This window comes from Trifolium pratense, linkage group LG7 (assembly GCF_020283565.1).
Source record: "Trifolium pratense cultivar HEN17-A07 linkage group LG7, ARS_RC_1.1, whole genome shotgun sequence".
In the NCBI taxonomy this organism is placed as follows: Eukaryota; Viridiplantae; Streptophyta; class Magnoliopsida; order Fabales; family Fabaceae; genus Trifolium; species Trifolium pratense.
This window is the reverse complement of record NC_060065.1, coordinates 23,275,150-23,297,533: the sequence shown is the minus strand read 5'-3', so window position 1 is coordinate 23,297,533 and position 22,384 is coordinate 23,275,150. Positions and strand designations below refer to the sequence as shown.

At 34.7% G+C, this 22,384-nt stretch overlaps 1 protein-coding gene across 35 annotated transcripts; it reads right to left on the bottom strand.

Annotated features, from left to right (window-relative positions):
- Positions 1 to 4,051: 4,051 nt before the first annotated feature.
- LOC123895597 lies at positions 4,052 to 21,889 on the bottom strand. 35 transcript variants are annotated; one of them, XR_006804429.1, is made up of 19 exons: positions 21,097 to 21,873; positions 20,508 to 20,633; positions 20,247 to 20,327; positions 20,026 to 20,115; positions 15,699 to 15,797; positions 15,449 to 15,552; positions 15,184 to 15,240; positions 14,822 to 14,996; positions 13,442 to 14,723; positions 13,230 to 13,269; positions 11,967 to 12,130; positions 11,054 to 11,228; positions 10,324 to 10,956; positions 9,532 to 9,607; positions 9,106 to 9,165; positions 8,772 to 8,968; positions 5,575 to 5,682; positions 4,674 to 4,725; positions 4,052 to 4,564 (listed from the first exon to the last, which is right to left on the bottom strand). XR_006804429.1 is itself a non-coding variant. In XM_045946041.1 (19 exons), the coding sequence occupies exon 5, from the start codon at positions 18,867 to 18,869 to the stop codon at positions 16,239 to 16,241; it is 2,631 nt and encodes an 876-aa protein (XP_045801997.1). In that variant the 5' UTR covers positions 18,870 to 19,570; positions 20,026 to 20,115; positions 20,247 to 20,327; positions 20,508 to 20,633; positions 21,097 to 21,889; the 3' UTR covers positions 4,052 to 4,564; positions 4,674 to 4,725; positions 5,575 to 5,682; positions 8,772 to 8,968; positions 9,106 to 9,165; positions 9,532 to 9,607; positions 10,324 to 10,956; positions 11,054 to 11,228; positions 11,967 to 12,130; positions 13,230 to 13,269; positions 13,442 to 14,723; positions 14,822 to 14,996; positions 15,184 to 15,240; positions 15,449 to 15,552; positions 15,699 to 16,238. The 35 variants fall into 35 exon arrangements, 23 of the variants coding, with proteins under 23 accessions (XP_045801997.1, XP_045801992.1, XP_045801990.1 ...); XM_045946041.1 differs by having other exon boundaries at positions 15,699 to 19,570; positions 21,097 to 21,889; XR_006804433.1 differs by having other exon boundaries at positions 14,822 to 15,240; positions 15,449 to 15,514; positions 21,097 to 21,874.
- Positions 21,890 to 22,384: the final 495 nt, after the last annotated feature.

Genomic DNA, 22,384 nt, shown 5'->3' with positions numbered 1-22,384 from the left:
TATAACAGTTGAATTGTCCTTCTTTATGGTCACGAATGAGAGATATAAATACTCCATCTATCAGAAATGGCCGTGTGATGGCTTATAGTTATAGCTATCTCACAATAAAAATCATGTAACTGATATATAGCCTACAACATAATATTGGCTAATCAATACAAGGAGTATATGCCAATTATTATGTAACTGTGAGACATAATTCAGTCATTGATTTTACTAAGCAATTGAGTTGTAACCAATGAATTTTAATATTGGTTGGTTAATCAATATGTAACCGTTTTGTGGCATAATTGAAATTACTGCGATTAGCATTAATTGCGGAAGACCAAAGAACCTGAACCGACGCTGTCACGCAGATATCATACAATAGGAGAGCCGACGATAATGTCGATGGCGCTTGGCCGGGGAACTTGTTCGAAATTTTGAGAAGTGAATTTTTATAGCATTTCGTTAATTTTTCTTTAACTCCATCAATTTGTTTGGAACAAATTTCCTCTTAGAAGTTGCAACAAAGTATACTCTGCGTGTGTGTTTGGAACACAACAAGAGCCACAGTAGCAACTCGTGTTTTGTTAACTCTCCAATTTGTTGCTTTAGATTTGCATGGTGCTTGATGACCAAATTGGTTATGACGTGTTGCCTCTAAGATTTAGCAATTGGCACCTTAGCTTTGTATACGTGCCATGCTTTTTCATTATTGACATTGATCAACAAATGTTAATTTGTCATGATAGAGTGCAATGTTACAATTAAATATATGCAACCATAAGACATAATGGAAAAGTTTGACCTGTTTGCAGGTGCTAGCATGAAACCCCCTTTGATGAATATCAATCAGATCGGTTTAATTCTTCCAAGATCCATCGTGAGTGTGAGATTGGATTCGAAAACGAAATAATTATCGTTCCCACAGACGGCGCCACTGATCGTAACAGAACTCAAGTTTTATCGGTAGAGATAAAAGAGAGATAGAGAACTCACATTGATGGATCCGTGGAAGGATGCTCCGAGCTGGAGGTTTGAACCCGAGCATTAGGGACGACCGGCAACACCGAAAGGGGGGTACCTGCAGATAACGCTCCGACGCCCAAGTCAGTATAAGCTTGAGGTGGAGGTCGAGGTTAGAGCCATGCATACCTTGTGAGGTTTGTGAAGGTCGTATATATAGGCCAATGGATGTGGCATTGGGCCAGTGGATTTGACATTGGGCTTGGTTCAGCCCAAAAGTCTTGTCCAGAACACGTTCAATCCTTCTATATCAGCAATCGCTCATATATCCAAGTTCAGCCGATCAAACTAAATAATAAAATTTACCAAATAGCTATAGCCTATAGGCACATACTTAAAAAAACAAACACACATTTAATTTTAAAATTAACAATAATAATTTTCCAATAACACGGCACATGCAAAACGTTATATATGAAACCTTTTAGGAATTAAGCTAGACAAATATTTTATTCACAACAAATATTTTTAGCTAGACAAATTCAATACAATCACAAACTCAACATAAAATTCAGAACTTGCGGAAATTAAAGGTTAGAATATGCACCTGACTCCTCGTAGATGGTTTCAAGGGGAAATGTAAGCTTACAAAGAATTTGATCACCATGATGGTCCCTTTAGTAGACTAACCCCCACATTTTTGCGCCATAAAATAATTGGAGAAAAATACAGAACCACACCGGTAGTGTAGATGACCATCAATTGGAGTGGCAATAACTGTGGGAGAAGCGAAGCCATCAAGCTCAACCTTGTTGCCATTGCCGTAACCATCTTCAGCCATAATTTCTTAGATTGATGGCGCGGATGACTGGAAAGCTAATAACCGGAGGCGTGTAATCACTGAACTAAGGAATTATCCGCAAATATTGCACAACTCCCACAGAATACAACCGGTTCTTCTCGACGATAAACATGTCAAGGCTATCAAGACACGAGAAATGTCACAAGGTAGGTAACTCAGACACTTTATTTGCTTATTAGAACTTATGTGTTTGAAGGTTAGATAAGAGAAACAATGAGGTAAGTATAAATTATAAGTTGCGCAAAACTATATTTTTGTTCTTGCTGATACTCGGTTATATATATCACACACATAAGATTCCTATGTTAACTGATAATCCTTCTTTTTAGCTACTATAATCCATATTATGTAGCATTCACCACTACTATTAAGCATACTTGTCAAACATGTATATATAAAGCATACTTGTCAAACATACAATTTAATTTTAAGTTTTATCAATCATAATCACAATATAAATAAAATCTCATACATTAATTACATATATATATATATATATATATATATCAATTTTTCTTTACAATAAAAAAATGATCGAATCCAATATCTCATGCATACTATCCAAATTTTTTTCAACTAAACTAACCCTAATTGCTTTATATGATTTTTTGCTTTATGTAGCATGGTTTTGTAAAATGGTTATGTGATGTTTTACTTAATAACAATGGTTTCAGTGTATAACGCTATGAAATCATTTAACTAGACTAATGGTTTCAGTGTATAACATCTTGAAACCAAATAACAAGACTAATGGTTTCAGTGTATAACGCTATGAAACCATTTAACTAGAATAATGGTTTCAGTGTATAACAGTATGAAACCATTTAACTAGACAAATGGTTTCAGTGTATAACAGTATGAAACCATTTAACTAGACAAATGGTTTCAGTGTATAACATCTTGAAACCAATTAACAAGACTAATGGTTTCAGTAATAATCAATATTTAAACCATTAAACCATACTTATGGTTTCAGTAATAATCAATATTTAAAATCATTAAACCATTTAGTGTAAAACCATTTTACAATACAAATGGTTTCAGTGTATAACTATATAAAACAATTTAACCAGCATAATGGTTTCCAGGATTTTTAAAACCATAAAAACACAATATTGATTTCAATAAACACATAAAACCATTTTATAATACAAATGGTTTCACTTTTTAACTCTCTGAAACCATTTAACCAGCATAATGGTTTCCAGAATAATTGTAACGAAAATTCATACTTATGGTTTCACTGTTGTAACGAAAATTTATATTCTCGAGGAAAACATACAACCAGAGAGTGACTGGCCTCAAAGGATCTCAAAATATTCAAATAATTTTGTATAAAATTCTGCAAATTTTTCAAGAAATATTAATATTTTTAATAACATTTCTTCCTCATTTAAATAATTAAAAATAGTTACAGGTGTCCAAAAATTCCCAAAGAGATACCCAAATTTCAAGAAAATTATGTATTATTTTTATATAAAACAAAATTACAAAAACGGATTTCATAGGACCCACACGCGCCTCCACGCGCCTCAGCTGCGACTGGGTGTAGATGACGCGCACTGTTCATCTCCACCTTCACCCATTTCTGCAATTCAAGGGTCACGCGACCCGATTTACCGACCCGGTTCGTTCTCTCTTGTTTCTCAACGGGAGACGACGAACCTTATACCGTTTTGATCGTCATTCGATTTTAGAGAGATACCTTATGTTATTTTCAAAAATAGACAATCGAATCACTCGTAAAAAGAGAGCATGGGAGAGAACGCGAGAAAGGTTGAAGAAAAGGAGAACACGCGTGATTACCTCTCCCTTGAAGAGTGACTAGGATTATTACATGTGTAACACCCATCTAATGGTTGGAAATGGTTTATGCACCATGCATAAATTTGGACTTATATATTAACTTTTGCCACCGTTGTGAACAAGACAACGCCACCGTAATGGCGCGGTGAAGAAAACTCGCACAAATAAAAAAGAAAACAAAGCTCAATTCGTTTCTCTCTATTCAGTTTTGCTTTTCAGTGTTTGTCTCTCTTCCGTTGGATTAATCCAACAGTTGACAATAGGGCAGGAGAGAACACAGCAGGAGAGGATCCACTTCATTGCCGCTCTCACTAGTCATTTAATCGTTAATAAGTTAAGATATGCACGTACAATTGATAAGGAAGTAATCTCACATCCAACAAAGTCTGGTGTGAAGTTAAGGTAGATGTCAAGAAATGTCTTTATCTATTAGCGTTAGCTAGAATCTTGCATTCCATTTATTTTGTGAAAATAGCTTAATATTACAAGAAATGAAACAGCACAATAGACAAGCAGCATAATTAGTGTAATAATTTAATTCTAATAATAATCATGTCTACAATAGACAATAAAGAATTTCTGGTCTACCATATATCCCAAGAATGAAAATTTGAAAATCACAAAATCCAATTTCAAGTGGCTAGTGGGAACCTTTCACTCCACAACCTGACAGAAATTGAAAAGCTCTGATGGTAAAAATTACTACCATTGGCACTGCTGGCTGCTGGGGCCCAGCTTGTATCAGTAAAACTACATTGGACTACAAAACATTAGTCAAATGGTCATGACGAGTGATAGAGGACTAATTCAAAATTATTCGATCTTGAGGTTTGAAAGAACGGTGACAAGAATCCGTAAATTGTAGGTATTCTGCCACAAACCCAAAACATAACCATTAACTGCCATGAATAAATTATTAACCTACATACTCTTCCTGAACTTGGCCATCTGTAAAAGGAGAAAAAGCTTAGAAAGGTCTAACATAAGTACATACAAATGAAAAGAGGTACATGAACATTAAATCTGAACAAATGTTTGAAGATTTTGAAAGGCTCACCAGCAAGATGGATGGCCAAATTTGCTTGAGCATCAGCGTCAGAGTTGAAGTTCTTGACAAAGGAAGGAATAAAGAAAGTTATTTTTGAAGCACAAATAAAAGCATCTGGAGTCTTATTAATGTGCATGTGTAAGTTTTAAATGAGGCCCTTTCCCGACACATTAAATCTCAAAGGAAAGAAGTGATTCATTAAACAGATGATTCCTAAAGGGAAAACCATTCATATGCAATGAAGGACTTGACTTTAGTAGGCCTGTCTAGGAAGTAGAATTAGCATCTAGGAAATTATGCACATCATGTCATCAACAAATAGCGATTTAAAAAACAAATTCAACCAGAAAGGGGATGGTGCTGGTGCATTTATAGAATTCAATGAAAACATATTTGTACCACTAAGAAGGCAATGCATAGCATTTAGTTGATGTGTACCTAAGGACGAACAAAGCATATAGATTCCATTCTATGTTTGGTTAATTTTAACTTGAATATAATTGGACATGAGCTCAAAAAGTAATATATTTTGGTTCCACTATAAGATTGGAACTAAGAATAATAAAAAAGTACTCCATTCTATTCTTTATCATTATATATTCTATTCGTGCGCTAAATACTACCACCTTCATCTCATTGATTTTTAGTATTAAATACTAAATAGGTAATACCCTTAGGTTGAGCGGGTTCCAACAATTTGTGTATCATATAAACAAATCTTTTGAAGGGGAAAATTATAACATTAAGAAGTTCCAGAAGGCATTACATGTTCATATTTTTTGACTGAAAACACTTATTTCTCCTACTTTAGATAATTTGCAAGATTACGATACTTGATAAATAGCTAATATAAACTATAAAAGCCAAATGAAATTAATATATACCAAGTGTTCAGTAAACTGGTACGTACCCTTAGAACATGACTGATCTTGAATGACACAAATTTCTCCTTGAGTTCTTTGGCCACCTTATACAATGTAGACAAGTTCTCATTCTTGACCTTCCATGAACCATCAATCTGTTTCAAGCAGTAGCGTTGGAACATTGAAGAGAAACAAACGGTAAATGATAGTGACCATGTGCTAGAAAATGAAAATGAAATGGATTAGAATACTTTAACTTTGTTCTATCATTTGTTAAGGGTTTTAATTTTGTAAGTATATATTTCTTTTAATTTTTCTTAGTGATTTTATTCTATTTTGGATTGTCTTATTCCAACTTAGAACAGGAAAAGCTTATTATTATGGTGTTTGGATTTATTAGATCTGTATAGAAGCCTTCAATGTAATTACGTAAACAATTGAGATTCTTTGGTTATTTTATGATATTTAGTAGATATTTGAATCAGAGGAATACACCCTAGAGAAGTACTGCAGGTTTTTCAGGGAGGAATATCCTGCAACGACAAACACTATTGGATTATTTTAAAAAACACCTAGATGAACTCAGATGTTTTTCATGTACTAAGTTGCATTTTCGAGACTAACATGATTTACGCCAAATTACTTTGAATCTTTTGTTTGTTCCATTATCATGTTCCCAATGGTCACACTCTTTAACACACTCTTTTAACACACCCCAATAGAATTTTGCCAGGTCATTCACCTTTTTTATTCTTCAACCTGTTAACCGGTTGTTCAGGTCTTGAGAAAAAGTATCGCAAAATAATGACAAGAAAAAAAAAAAAAAAAACTCCCAACATTTTCCAATTTGTCTTGCACATCCCCATACAACAAAGACACACAGTGGCCGCCATCGATACAACAAAACATTTTCCAATTTGTCTTTCTCATCAAAACCTTATCGTCTTTTATGTGCCTGATGCTTGAAGTTCTTGTGGCCGCCATCGATGTTTTGGTTGCGAGTGATATACACCATTTTTGAGATAGGGAAATCATTTTTTATGACAGAATGAGTTGGTTCCATTTTTGCTCGGCTGGTAGCTGTATGAGCGGTAACGTCCACTTAAGGCTCCGTGAGAAGAGCGGTGGACAGAAATGGTGTTAGATTCAATTTTGTTGCAGTTTTTTATTTTTCCTTCTTTCAGATCTATATGAACCCATTCTTTTGGTGGATTGATTTAAATTCCAATGGGAATTTGGGAAATATGCAAATAATTTTTGTCAATTTGGGTCTTGCTGTTGAACTTGCAGAACTTGAAGAAAATTTGGGTGTTCCCATGGAGACATTGCAGAAGGAAGAGACATGTTCTTGTTTGAATAAGGAAGATGAATAGTTAAAATAAATAATTAATATAAAATAAATGATAAAGATAAAACAAATTGCTTCATTTAAAATGAAACGGTTGTAGGTTATTTAACAAAATAAGTGAATGACATGTCATATTATTATTGGAGTGTGTTAAAGGAGTGTGTAAAAGAGTGTGACACTAGCATTGCTCTACTAGAAAATATGTGTTTAAAGTGTATTCATGTATCAGTACCACCAAGCAACTTGCATGCAGCTAGCTGCTGCCAAATGGATGGACAAAGAAAACTTGAGGTAAATAATGTGATAATAACACAATGAGTTTTAAGTTTTTTTGATAACTTAATACCGAGATGTATTGTAGAGTGTCTGTTTTAAGTTTTTTTGATAACTTAATGCAGCAGCAGAAAAATTTGATAATTTAAACCAACTTTGTCCAACATTTAAGCAAAACAATGTCTCAACCAACCTATTGGTTATCTGAATGTACTTTTCATTTTAAACTCAGGGTTATCAAAACCAGTGAGAGTATACTAATTTTAAAAGGCTAAGACAAATATGGGTTGACATTAAGGGCTATGTTAATTTGTTCGAGGAGCAAATATTTTCCATGTTTTGGTTACAAAGGAAGCGGTAAAACCAGGTAGGGCTGAGCAATGGTCAGATACGGGCGGTTTCGGTTCCAAAATTGCAAAGATGAAGCAAACCGAAGTGTTGAAATATGTACCCATTTCCGACCAAACATGGCAGCGGTTTTGTCGGTTGTCGGGTTAAGCGAATGGCGGTTTGCACGGGTGGGTTAATTCGGTTAACCACCACTGTTAAGATGTTCTTGCCTTCATCTCCATTGTAAAATGAGACACTGTTTGGCCATGAAAATAGAGCAAAAACTATGACAAGATGAAGAAGAAAATGTTCTTGATACTATATTAAATATTATATATTATATTGAGTTGGATGGTTTTTTGTGGCCACTTGTTTAGAATAGTGGTTTTACTTTTGAGTCAATAGTTTTGTGTCTGAAAAGTAGTACTACTACTAGTCTTTTTGTTTGAATAAGACATGTCAACATGAATGAAAGGGTATCACGTGGTGTATAGAAAGGCTCACCGAAAAGAGAAGCTTAAATCTGGCTTTGAGACATGCTCATTCCTTATTTCTCAATATAATATTACAGTAATAATAACTATATTTGTTCCACAATTTCTCCAGTGCGGTCGGTTTCGGCCATCGATAGCCAGTAAATTTCAAAACCGCCACCGACCATGGCCAACTGCTTGTAACCATAATTTCTTATCAGGCAACCCGAAGCCCAATATAACCCGCCCGAGTCTCGGTCGGTCTGTGCAGTTTTAACGGGTCTCGGTCGGTCTGAACATTCTTGCTCAGCCCTAAAACCAGGTGAGCAGATGAAAAAATAATGGCTCAAGCCTCAAAGTGAGTATGAAGACTCATTGCGAGTTTTGCGAACAGAAAGAATTTAATGGGGCGGCAAAGTATTCTACTATGTTTTCCTCAGTTCCACTCTTTTAACAATGTGTACTAATAACATGTTTCAAAAAGCACTATAACGCGTTTTGTTGGACCTAACTCATCTACTGCCAACGGAAATGAAACCTGGCATCAAGTGCTTCGAAAGGATGCTAGGTGTCATCGCCAAAGAGGCAATGTCTATGAACTTAAGCTTCGAGTATTCTCCCAAAATTAATCAAGTTTACCACAATAATGTTTTTATTTTACACACAGTTTTCTTAAATGTTCAATCAAAAATAAGGAAAAGTTTAAAGCGCTATAAGATGCAAAAACCAAAGAAACAATGAAAATATACTATAATAAAACGTATAAACATTTAATTATGTTAGAATAAACTTAACATAAAGAAGAATATAAATAGCAAACCTGCATGCAGACAAGTTTAGAGTCCCCTTGACGGATAAGATCATTCAATGGAAGGCATTTAGGCTTCTTCTTAAATGGCTCTGGGAACTCACTTTCTGGACATTGACATACACTACGGTCTCACAATCGGCACATACGATCATCAGGCCAAAAAGGGCAGTCACACCATAGGCATACAGAAAATTTCATCTAATAATCTTTAGCGCAGAAGAAACACATGAGGGTTGACAAATGGGGAAAATAATCAGTAATTTCCCTATCTAAAATTCATCCCCAATTCTTTTGAAATATAAAATTTTTCCATCAAAGTAAATAAAAGATCAAATAAAACGACCTTTGCATTTTCCTACTTCATCAGCTAACTTCCTCTTTAGACCAGCTAAACTTTTCAGCTCTGGAAGAAAACCAAAATCAGCTACACATTTAGGTCATGTTTGAATTAACAGCTTAACTATGCACTTGTAGCATGCACTTATATATCAACTATTTTTATAAAAAAATAATAAAATAAAGTCAATTTGTTTTTATATAAACAATAAGCTGTGTTCATAAACTATCGTGGAGAACTAATAAAAATAAGCTAGAAATAGTTTACGGACAAGTCATAAGCAGTTTCTTAAACTGTCTCAAACAGACTTACAAGTGTTTATGGTAGTAGATAAGTTCAAATAAGTCTATCCAAACAGACTCTTATTATATACCAGAAATTTATTTCCTTATATCAATGAATGGTTGCAAGTAGTAACTTCAATTAACTCACCAGGAATTGACAGAGATTCGGGATCACCACAGTTGCAATGGAAGTTCGAATTACCATAATACGATCCCGGTATAACCTGCAGCACAGTAAACTAAACAAAGGTCAGTTCTGGTGATATAATAAAATCCAGTGAGTCCAAAATTTATCAGAGAAGAGTGCCTAAAATTGGATTGTTGCAAGACTTTAAAACTTGCAAAACCTAAATCATCATCATATCATAATCAAAGACATAGAGGAACAAAAACCCTAAATCTGATAGAAACAAAAAAAAAACACATAAAAGATGTTAAATATTTTTATATTTTGGTCTAATTTTGTATACTTTTATAAAGTCAAGAGAAGCATAAAGCACTAGTTCACGTTAATCAAAATTCACCAAAAGCAGCAAGAAACGATGTCAAAACAATGTGATACACCTGCTTGTTCTTCTATAGTTACAGATAAGCTTATAAATCTCTAAAATATGGTGCAAACAAACAACAATATAAACATCACGCATGGATATGGCTAATCTCTAAAACAGCAACTAGACTGGAACACATAAATAGTAAATTAAAGATGCACACCAAAACCTATGAATTATCCATACACAGACATCCCCATCATGATTAATTAAAGTGAACATGTGAAGAAGTGGAATTAAAGCAAACTTGAAACAGAGTTTTGCTAGTCTGCTAAAACTAGTTTATACATAAACACATATTTATAAGTGTTTATTCTATATAAATGTTAAATTAAGTTATTTATCCGAACACAATCTAAGAAACAAAGTACAGAGACGGATGCTCTTACGCTGTAGTCTCTTGTTCGCCGCCTTGAGAATCGGTGTTGTCGAAGATTCTAGCAGGCTTGCCTGCATGCTGTTGTGTTCTCCATAAACAAGAAAAGCTTTGAGTTGAGCAGCCATCATTCCAAATCTTGTTGGGAAGCAAAACACAAAACCATCAGCCTCGGCGAGTTCATCTGGGGTGTTGATTTGTACATTCCTCTTTGGTGCCTCGATCATCTTACCAAGCACTTCCTCATGCAATGTCTCAGGTAGCTCACAGTTCATATATTATAGGCAGTTAATTTCATATTAGCAAGTAAGCTCTGGAAGATAAATGATTTTTTTTTATTTTTGTAAAGCTAAATTAGACAACTTATGCGACAAGTTTTTAAAGTGGTTAGCGGAGTTCATATAGCCGGTTAATTTCGTTCAGTAAATTGTTAATGGATATTCCAATGTCAGAAACTCATTAACTACAAAATGAGCCTTAGCTATTACTCAATTTCATGATGTGATGCCACGGAGTGCGGAAGGAAATGGAAAATGTGTAACAGATACTTCCCTGCCATAAATTGGCCTCAACGCCTTCCACCGAAACAGCTCCTTTCTTTATTTCTTCTGCTAGTTTCTCCACATGTCCATACTTGGAGTAGTACCTATCAAAACAATGCAAAATTAACATTTTTAAGTAAATCTAGCTTGCAGGAACATATTAAGAAGGTAAATGTTATCACCCTCTACTGACAATCATACCTCAGCTCCAAGAAAGTAAGCATGAACTGCAGAATGACCAAACGGATCAATCTGCCAAACAACTCTTGGAATCTTATGAAACTCATCTTTGATGAATTGATGTCCGGGAGTGGTCTGATCAAACAGGTCAGTGTATTGCAGGGTGGCCTCATCGTGCATGAACATACCACCGTTTCTTCAAAACCCAAAACAAAAATAAATGTCGAATAACATTCTAATCAAACTGTACTGATTATGACAACAATATCCCGGGATAAAGCTCATTTCAGGTACCTCATAAATTCTACTATCAACTATGTGTCTCCCAGTCGAAAAACATTACTATTAAAACAAGTAAAATAAATGAAAAATATCCCTGGATAATGCTTCAATACTCCAGTATTGTGTAGATTCGTGTCCAAAATATCGCCTAGATACTTGAGATTTTGTGGAATTTCATCAGTTGAGGTGAAGAGTGAACTTGACATGTAGTCGATATTTGGGTTTTTGGCTAATTTTAGTGTTTGTAGTCGTTTTTAATGGTTTTTGGCCAATTTTAGTGTTTGTAGTCGTTTTTAATGGTTTTTGGCCAATTTTAGTGTTTGTAGTCGTTTTTATGGTTTTTGGCCAATTTTAGGTATGATTATAGTGACGAATACCTCAATGATAAATAGTGATGAATACATTTTAACCACTTGAGGGTAGACAAAATCTTAGTTCTACAACATTAAAAAAAAAAAAATTGATCCTAAAACCAAACAAATGAATAAAACATTTACAGTTCCATGAGTTATTATACACAACAACCATCGCAATACTTTTTGTGCATTGGTCCTATAGGAAGGTGGGAAATTTATCCTAGAATTCTAAAGGAACACATAAAGATGTATTCAAAAAAATTGTAAGAAAGTGAAAATTTTTGTAAGACACTCACATTCACAGTGGCCTAGAGATCCAGTGTGGACTTGAAGTGGTACTCCTTTGATTACAAACAATTAGGAATGCGTGGAAGTACATAATCCTAACAAGAACAGTTTGAGAGCACTTCTACTGGTGGCATGTCAATGTCTCTAAAGCTTGGTGATTCAGGACAAATTCCTGTGTAAATAGTGATTAGTGTTATCATTAAAACCCACTAATCTCCCCATTTATTAGCAAAATCTAAGTAAAAACATGTATTGCCTCAACTATTTTCCAGTGTGATAGTTTCAAGCTTTTAAATTTGATCAATTGGAGAGTATATGTAGTTTGTATCACAAGCAAAACATGGGATGAATAAAACATATTTATGTTCAAATTCAGTTTTACTCTTTATGCAGAAGATTTATTTAACAAATGAGTTCTTTTAGAATTAAGCAAAAATTTGATTACCATAATGATGTGATATAAAACATCATACATTCCTTTAATTGCCATTTATAAAAGTAAGTAGATAAAGATACAGTTTCTACTACTAAATAAACAAATGAACTCCACACCAAGTTTGAACTAAAATGTTGATTTTAAGTATGTGCCAGACCTACTAAAAAAAAGACTCATAATCACTCTAAATTATCCTATTTTCAAGCCACATATTTCATAACTAACTGACAAACCTAAACCTCTGCCAAATCCTAACTAATAGCACAAGTGAAAGTTTGCCAAATCCTAACTAATTACTCTATTGCTTGAAACAGTATTTTATGAGTGAAAGTTTGCAGAAGCATTATATCAAACAAGTGGGGGGGGGGGGGGGGGGCGTAAAAATAAAATGAAAAAATTAATTCAGAAAGAGGAAAATTTGTTGATTATGTTTTCCATGTCTAGTAGTTGTTGTTTCTTGTCATTCAATTTGCCAAGGCTGAAACAAAAATATTCCAAAGCTAATCACAAATTTTCTTCAAAAACTCCAGCAATAGATACAAAACTCATACATGTTTTAAGTTCATAGCCACATATCTATATTTCAAGTCGCTCAAAAGATGATGTATGAAAGTAAACAAATATTCCACAAAAATGAATACTATGAACAAAATGAGAACATGATTAAGACGAGAGAAACATATTGTTAACTGCAGTTCGAAACGAAAGTGAATCTGTAAAAATTAAGAAAATAGGGTTGACAAATTCTAAAGTATGGTAAGAATGTTTTGATCACATAATGAAAAACAATCAAAACAATGACCTTAAAAGAGAATGGTTGTTAAGCAAAACATACCTTGTATGCAAAAAAAAAATAAGTCGGACATGAAACTTGCCTGCAACAAAAACAGGCCAAACATGAAGAAATATGAGAGTAATGGATACACAATAAAACTGAAAAAATTAGAAATAAAACAAATAGGAAGAACAAATCAGTTCATAACAAACCAAACAAGAAACAAAACAAGCTCTGCAAGACAAAAAGACAAGCGAAAGCGATGAAGCCACCTTTATATACACAGTCGACGAAAAGCAAAGGGACAACCGGACAAACATTGGGAAGAATTTGCATTGAGACAAAAAATCTCAATTGAAGCTGATGATCAAAAAACTAACAATCCTGAGTTATAGACATTAATAACAAAAATTGTACTACAAGTGGATAATGATCACAAAACCATTAGCCTCGGCGAGTTCATCTGGGGTGTTGATTTGTACATCACTCTTTGGTGCCTCGCTCATCTTACCTAGCAAGTAAGCTCTGGAAGAGAAATGATTTTTTTTTTTGTAAAGCTAAATTAGACAACTTACGAACAAGTTTTTAAAGTGGTTAACACAGTTCATATAGCCGGTTAATTTCGTTCAGTAAATGGTTAATGGATATTCCAATGTCAGAAACTCGTTAACTACAAAATGAGCCTTAGCTATTACTCAATTTTATGATGTGACGCCACGGAGTGCGGAAGGAAATGGATAATGTGTAACAAATACTTCCCTGCCATAAATTGGCCTCAACGGGTCAACGCCTTCCACCGAAGCAGCTCCTTTCTTTATTTCTTCTGCTAGTTTCTCCACATGTCCATACATGGTGTAGTACCTATCAAAACAATGCAAAATTAACATTGTTAGGTAAATCTAGCTGACTTGTTTTTTTTTCCACATTAGCTGACATTCCCACAATAGTACTTCTGTTTTCATAGTTCAAAAGCAACTCTGCAATATTGACAATGGCTTGTGTGCAAAAATTCAAAAACATTGGGAAGAATTTGCATTCAGACAGAAAATGTCATTTGAAGCTGATGATCAAAAAACTAACAATCCTGAGTTATTGACGTTAATAACAAAAATTGTACTACAAGTGGATAATGATCACAAAACCATTAGCCTCGACGAGTTCATCATGGTGTTGATTTGTACATCACTTTTCGGTGCCTCGCTCATCTTACCTAGCAAGTAAGCTCTAGAAGAGAAATGATATTTTTTTTTTGTAAAGCTAAATTAGACAACTTAAGCGACAAGTTTTTAAAGTGGTTAACGCAGTTCATATAGCCGGTTAATTTCGTTCAGGAAATGGTTAATGGATATTCCAATGTCAGAAACTCGTTAACTACAAAATGAGCCTTAGCTATTACTCAATTTTATGATGTGACGCCACGGAGTGCAGAAGGAAATGGAAAATGTGTAACAGATACTTCCCTGCCATAAATTGGCCTCAACGCCTTCCACCGAAGCAGCTCCTTTCTTTATTTCTTCTGCTAGTTTCTCCACATGTCCATACGTTGTGTAGTACCTATCAAAACAATGCAAAATTAACATTTTTAGGTAAATCTAGCTTGCAGGAACATATTAAGAAGGTAAATGTTTATCACCCTCTGCTGACAATCATACCTCCGCTCGAAGCAAGTAAGCATGAACTGCAGAATGGCCAAACAGATCAATCTGGGAAACAACTCTTGGAATCTTACGAAACTCATCTTTGATGAATTGATGTCCGAGAGTGGTCTGATCAAACAGGTCAGTGTATTGCGGGGTGGCCTCATCGTGCATGAACATACCACCATTTCTTCAAAACCCAAAACAAAAATAAATGTAGAATAACATTCTAACCAAATTCTACTGATTATGACAACAATATCCCTGGAGAAAGCTCATTTCAGGTACCTCATATATTCTACTATCAACTATGTGTCTCCAAGTCAAAAAAAATTACTATTAAAAGAAGTAAAACAAATGAAAAATATATCACATACTTAATGCTTCAATACTCCAGTATTGTGTAGATTCATGTCCAAAATATCGCCTAGATTCTTGAGATTTTGTGGAATTTCATCAGTTGAGGTAAAGAGTGAAGTTGACATGTAAAAAAGTTCAAAGTTCAGTTAGAAAAAGAACTTGAAAAGGATTGTGGAAGAAAGTGAAAAAATATCAGCATAAACAAAGAATAAAACACATTACAACCAGTTCATGACTTCAGCCGACAAACTTATGATCAAAACAAAGGGGATGAACTCTTACCAAGGATTAACCAGTTCATGACTTCATGTCATTATTATGATATCTGCATTCTACAAAACGTAAGAACTGCAGAAGCACCAAATGATGTTACAAATGTACCCAAACTGCAGACATTTACTACAGTATTAGAATTCCTTCTGGATACTTTGGAGCAGATAAACAGGTAAATGAACTGAAAATTCACAAGAATCACACACACAACACAACAACAAATCACTATAAAAAGGTACATTAACGGAAAATAATTAACCTGTTTTTCTGGATACTTTGGAGCAGATATAAGAGAAACAACTTCCATGTGAGCAAAATCCACATCTTATCCACTCATGCCAAATCCCAATATCTTATACTAGCTCAAAACCAAACCAATCAAAAACACTACCTTTTAGCATCAATCAAACCAATCAAACACTGGAACAGAAGCTAAAAAAAGGAAGAAAAACTAAATTGAAGAAATCGAAAACCTAAACAGAGCAAGCGAGATTCAGTGAATGAAAACCTAAACAACAGACTGATGGAACTCTAGATCTCAAATAATGAAAATAAGATTGAAATGGAGAAATATGTAATTGTATTGATTGAAACAGTTGAACAATTACACAGTTTATGAAAATGGAGAATGAAAATAACAAAGGTAACAAACTAGTAGAGAGTCTACTAGCCCCAAAGCACTAAGTGCCCCAAATCACTAAAAGTGGTCCCATTAATTCTAACTGAAATTCTAGCTAAGTTATTCCTTATGCATAACACTCCTTATATAGTGGAGTAAGTCCTCATGCTCTCCATGCACTCATGCCACCTCATCACACCTTAGTCTTGGGCCAAAGTCAAGGCCCACTTTCACAATCAAGTCTCTATCAATACCCACCCCTTCAAACAACCTTGTCCTCAAGGTTGAAATTTTGCCTCCATCCAACTTGCCTCTATCAAATACAAAGTTGAGCAATCTATGAAAGATGAAGAACATTCTCCAGCAAACTTCAGTATCAGCAACAACTACCATTGGAAAATTGAATTCTATCAAGTATTGTTGCTTCACCAAAAAAAAATAATGCCACGACATCATGTTGAAAGGAAGTACAAAGTTTCTTTCACTTACATACCCCCATATAACTGTATTCCACAAAGCAAGATCATATGGTTCTACAATAATATGGATACAAGCCCCATGAGAAATGAAGACAATTCTCCAACAAAATTCATAAGCAGCATTTGACAAAAAAACATTAAATTTCCCCGGATCCCATTGTCTGGTCAACACCGATGAGTAGAAGAATATCATTTCAAAAGCATACTCACATTCTCCCTTCCTTCCATACATTCCTATCAATGCCTTCCATACCACAACCCCATGTGCACAAGAAATATGCCCCTGTTTCATATGCATCTCAACTAAAACAGTCACCAAAACATCATTCCATATATCTAATACATTGAATATTGAAACAAGAGCAAACTTATTTGCAGCATCCAATATATGAAATATTGTTTCCTCTGCAATTCCCAAGAACCAGACCACACCATCATTTACTATATCCTCTATTGTACAATTCTCAAATTGAAGAGTAGACATCAGTGATGTGACTTCCCTTTTGTTGTTTTGACTATTCAGTGTGGCTATCTTCTTTCTACATTCCCCTTCAAGGATCCCATTGTGAATGACAAGGAATGTTAGTACCTTTGCTGCCATGTCTTGAATACATGAATGCAAGCTTAAAAATGCATTAGTTGCTGGACTCGCCTCCATCTCAACATTTTTAGCGTCACAACAAGCCAAGCCAATTACAACACTTAACATAATAAGCACAAGCCAGTTTAAGTCAAGCTTCATAACTTCCATTCTTACATTTTTTGATGCAAGAGCTACTCGGAAAAAATGTCTCCTATTCATGATCCTCTCTCTACTCTCCTTGTTAATGAACATAAGAACATTCTCACCTCTCAGCAATATTTCAATGTTTGAGGACCTTTCAACTCCTCCCCCACAAATTATGAGTGCATCATGATCATCCATTCGAATCATCAAAGAGTTAGTTGAAAATTCACATGAACCATTGGTGGGATTTATTACAAAATTGTAATTTTCTTTATCAGCTGCCACTCGAGGTTTTGAAAAATGGCCAAGGTTATTATTTTCAATGAACTTGAAGAATAAAGAAGTGTCTTCTGCATTTGATAATTGTTCTCCAGATGAAACCCCCTTTTTCTCGTAATGTAGAGCTGAAATGTGATCCTTCCTCCTAAGCTTCAAATTCCCATTATCCTTTCTTATGGCCCAGTTGCTATTAAAGCCCAGTAATTCTATTCCAGCCCATATTGCCACTTCCTTAAAATTCAAACCAAAAATATATTGGGTCTGATTCATTGGATTAAAATATTGACACAATTCACATTCTATTGTGTTGGACAGCTCTGATTGCATCGTGTAACCATGATAGGTAGCAAGTGGTAAAGGGTGTCCCTTGGATGACACATGAGAGAGAAGGAGGGATGTGCACTGACCTGATGATGACACGTGTAATAAATCATTAACGTGCAAAACGGATGGCACAGATTTGTGAAGATGAGAATCCGCTGTTGTAGATAGAATTTTGCATTGTGTGAGGCCTACATGATTTGGTGGTTTTGGTGAGATCGTGGCCGGACATCCCACAACTTGCTTCTCTGATGTCGACGCATGCGAGTTCCGATTTGTCACCACAATACCGGCTCCCGTGTACGGCGGTTTTATAGGTGGTTTGGGAGCAACCGGAATCTGTGCGATTCCATTCTTTATGTTCATCACATCGCCGATCTGTTTGATTTCCGTGACCGCCGCGAACAAATCGGCATCTGGCGGCTCCGGTGGTGGTTTGAGAACAAGCATCTTCTCCTTTCTTCTTTGCAGATCGGAGCTTGAAGAGATCCGTGCATGTAAATTGGCGTTTGGCGGTTCTGGTGGAGGTCGGAGTTCAACGGCAACTGCTTTGATTCTTTGGTTCTCGTTAGCCACCACATAAAGGTTGGCATTCGATGGCTCAAAGAGAAATGCCTGCTCCTTTCCTCTTTGCACCTCATTCATTGCTTTTGTCTGGTAATCTTTTGCTTCTGATTCAACACTGAATTTGAACTCGTTCTCCTCTAACTTTGCACCTTTTGTTTCCTTCGGCTCTGATTCTTGATTTTGCACCATTTGTACTCCAAATTCTCTAATCATAGCTATAGAAAATGAATTCCAGTCTGCATCTGGATTCTCTTCACACCAATAATAAAACCACATCATCGCTTCTTTATCTTCCATGCTCATAAAAGCCCACTGAAGCTTATCGTGAGAGGGAACTTCATTCTTCTCAAAGAACCTTTCAGCTGCAGTGATCCGGCCAAAAGGATCGGTCCCCATAAAATCTGGTAATTGCTTCTTCATAGTCCAAACGTCCTCCATCACTGGCTCTCCGTCGGATCCGGCAGGTCGGACCAATTGATGGAACTCTAGATCTCAAATAATGAAAATAAGATTGAAATGGAGAAATATGTAATTGTATTGATTGAAACAGTTGAACAATTACACAGTTTATGAAAATGGAGAATGAAAATAACAAAGGTAACAAACTAGTAGAGAGTCTACTAGCCCCAAAGCACTAAGTGCCCCAAATCACTAAAAGTGATCCCATTAATTCTAACTGAAATTCTAGCTAAGTTATTCCTTATGCATAACACTCCTTATATAGTGGAGTAAGTCCTCATGCTCTCCATGCACTCATGCCACCTCATCACACCTTAGTCTTGGGCCAAAGTCAAGGCCCACTTTCACAATCAAGTCTCTATCACAGACTTAGCTAATGAATATATAGTTACATCTAGTATATCAAAATTATATTATTCTACTCAGATATGTGAGCCAGTGCCTTTGAGAAACCACAAACAAAGATTGATCAAAATGTCCCCTAAATCAAGTAATGTTGTTTGAATGATGCAATAACGTATAAGCTAAAAAAAAAGATGCTATAACTTATAAGCTAAAAAAAAAGATAACTGAATAATGTTATTTGAATGATGCAATTTATAATAATAATAATAATAATAATAATAATAATAATAATAAAAAGAATTAAAACAACACTTAATCTGTAATGTGGAGTGATTCTGCGATATAATATTGGTTGGTAAAAAGATATATGTACCATTTGACAGCAAGTCCAGAAACAGCACCAGCAGCATCGTCAAGTTGTTAGATGTTTGCAAACATTAACAATGGGTACCAAGGTTGCACAATAAATTGTAACCAACTTTGTAATACGACATAAACAGTGTTCTAAAAAGGAATGACACGCAGTAAAAAATAAAAAAAAAAATAAAAAACGGAACGGAACGGCACACTGAAAAACATCCCATGACAAGTCAACAAGGGAAAACTTTGACCATTTGCTTAGCCAACATCAGCAACTAATTTATCAAAAATTGAACAAGAATCCCAATCCCAGTGAATCTTGTCAGGCCATAAAATATTGAGCAAAAATTCAAATGGCAGCTAGCATGCAGTGCAAATAATGTAACATCCAGTAGAATAACACAATAACATTAAAAATGACAAACTATACCTGTAATATATTATCCACCGTCCATATTACATCTTGATACTTCAAAAACTCAACATTTTGATGTGTCTGACCTATGATTTCCATCCATTTCTGCAGGGGGGAAAATTGTAAATCACAGGCATTAATTATCATACTTGGTTTCCAGAAAATTTTCACAAAAAGTCGGGCATAACATGAAGGATATTTGGCAAATGACATGGCTTCTAAAGCAATCAAAATACCTGATTTGGGAGCTGCATCAAATGTTGAATATATTCATCCCTCTTTTGTGCATCAGACTCTGATTGAATCATATGAGCAACCTACAATTTTTAAAAATATAACTTATTGGTATTGGAAGATTTGTGTGGCCAGTTTAACAAGAAAAAAAAATTATATACTGAAAGTCTAGAACAAACTGAAATTATTAAGAAACTTCTAGACACTGCTGTAAAATCGGAAAGATAAACTTTAATCTAGGTTTAAGAAAGAAGTGGACATACCTCCCAGACCCTTATATATTTTGATTGTGAAGAAGCCGTTTACTGGGACAAAGGCATATTAGCAGCTGCTGCATTATTCACAACCGGCTGCATGCCTGATTATACTTGTTGTACTCACTTTGGTTACTGCAGGACAAAGAGAAAAGTGAAATACAAATATCTGACACCATCGGGGTATTTTAGGACTCGGTTATACAACAAAGTCAGATTTTGTCCCCAATAGAATAATAAAAAGGAAGGAAATAAGTTAGTATCTTCTTAATTTATAGTAACAATTTATATGTTGCCAAATTATTTTTGTGCATAAGAAAAAATATAACAGAAGAGTACCTACATGCTTAAATATGCTATACTGTATTGATATCATTATCATGAAAGCAATGAAAATGTTTCTTTAAACTGTCTCAAACAGAGACTTGCAAGTGCTTATGACGGTAGATAAGTTCAAATAAGTCTATCCATTCCAAACAGACTCTTATTATATACCAGTAAGATAATTTCCTTATATTTTATAGCCTATTTTATATACCAAAAAGACTATTTTCTTATATCAATGAATGGTTGCATGTAGTAACTTCAATTAACTCACCAGGAATGAACAGAGATTCGGGATCACCACAGTTGCAATGGAAGTTGGAATTATCATAATACGATCCCGTATAACCTGCAACACGGTAAACTAAACAAAGGTCAGTTATGCTGATATAATAAAATCCAGTGAGTTCAAAATTTATCAAAGAATGAGTGCCCTAAATCTTGATATGAAACACAGTATTTCAAATTAGTAACAATTCAAGTAGACACGATTCTTTTCCTCCTGAATCCTGATATCAATTTATACAAAATCTTTTCCTCCTGACACGATTCTTGCGAAAGATCTACAAAAGAGAAACCTTTCTTGTTATAAAATCCCTTGAGTATTGAGAAACTCAGAATGTGAAGCGTTATCATAACCCGGTAAGATCACAGAAGGAATCCAACCTGAACCCTATGACCACAAATTGAACAACAAATTAAAGAAAAGGGTTTTGTTCTAAATCAGATTCAAAGAAAAATAGAAAAGGGGGAAGAAATCAGAAATTCAAAACCCTAAATCAAAGTAACAACAAATTAAAAAGAAAACAACACAAAAATTTGAAAAATATGGAAAGAGGTTGGTCTTAGTTGTTAACATCGAATCGGATAACATGAATCGCTTCGAAAGAATGGTGAAAGCGAGTTTGGTTGGGAGAGAAGAGAGGGTTGAAGTGTGTGTGAGAGCAGCGTTCTTTGGGTTTTGAGAGAAGAGACGGTTTCACTTTCGGATAGAGAGAGAGATGGAAAGAATAGTTGTGATTGTGAAGTGTGTGTGTGAGAGAGTAGCGAGTGTCGTTTGAGTCTTTGAGAGAGTTTCAACGGTCTAGATTAGAAATTTGAAAATTAGTAACTTATGTTCAAAAAAATGTTCAAAAAAATGTCTTCAGTTATGGTGGGTTTATTAATAAAATATTTTTACTTGCTAAAAAAACATGTGCCTTATATTTTGTTGAGTTGAGTTTGTTAATAAAAGATTTTTGTTGCTATAAAAAAAATCAAGGGTATTGTTGGTATTATGAAAAGTTCACACCAAAAGTCATGCATTTTCATTATATATAAGCGGGACATGCGAACGCGCCTGCGTGTGTCTAACTTATGTCCAAAAAAAAATATTTCTTATGTTATTGTGAGTTTGTTAATAAAAGATTTTTGCTGCTAAAATAAAAAGATGTGATTTATTTTATGATGAGTTTGTTAATAAAAGATTATTGTTGCTACTAAAAAAAATCAAGGATATTGTTGGTATTATGAAAAGTTCACACCAAAATTCATGTATTCTCTTTATTTATTTATATATATAA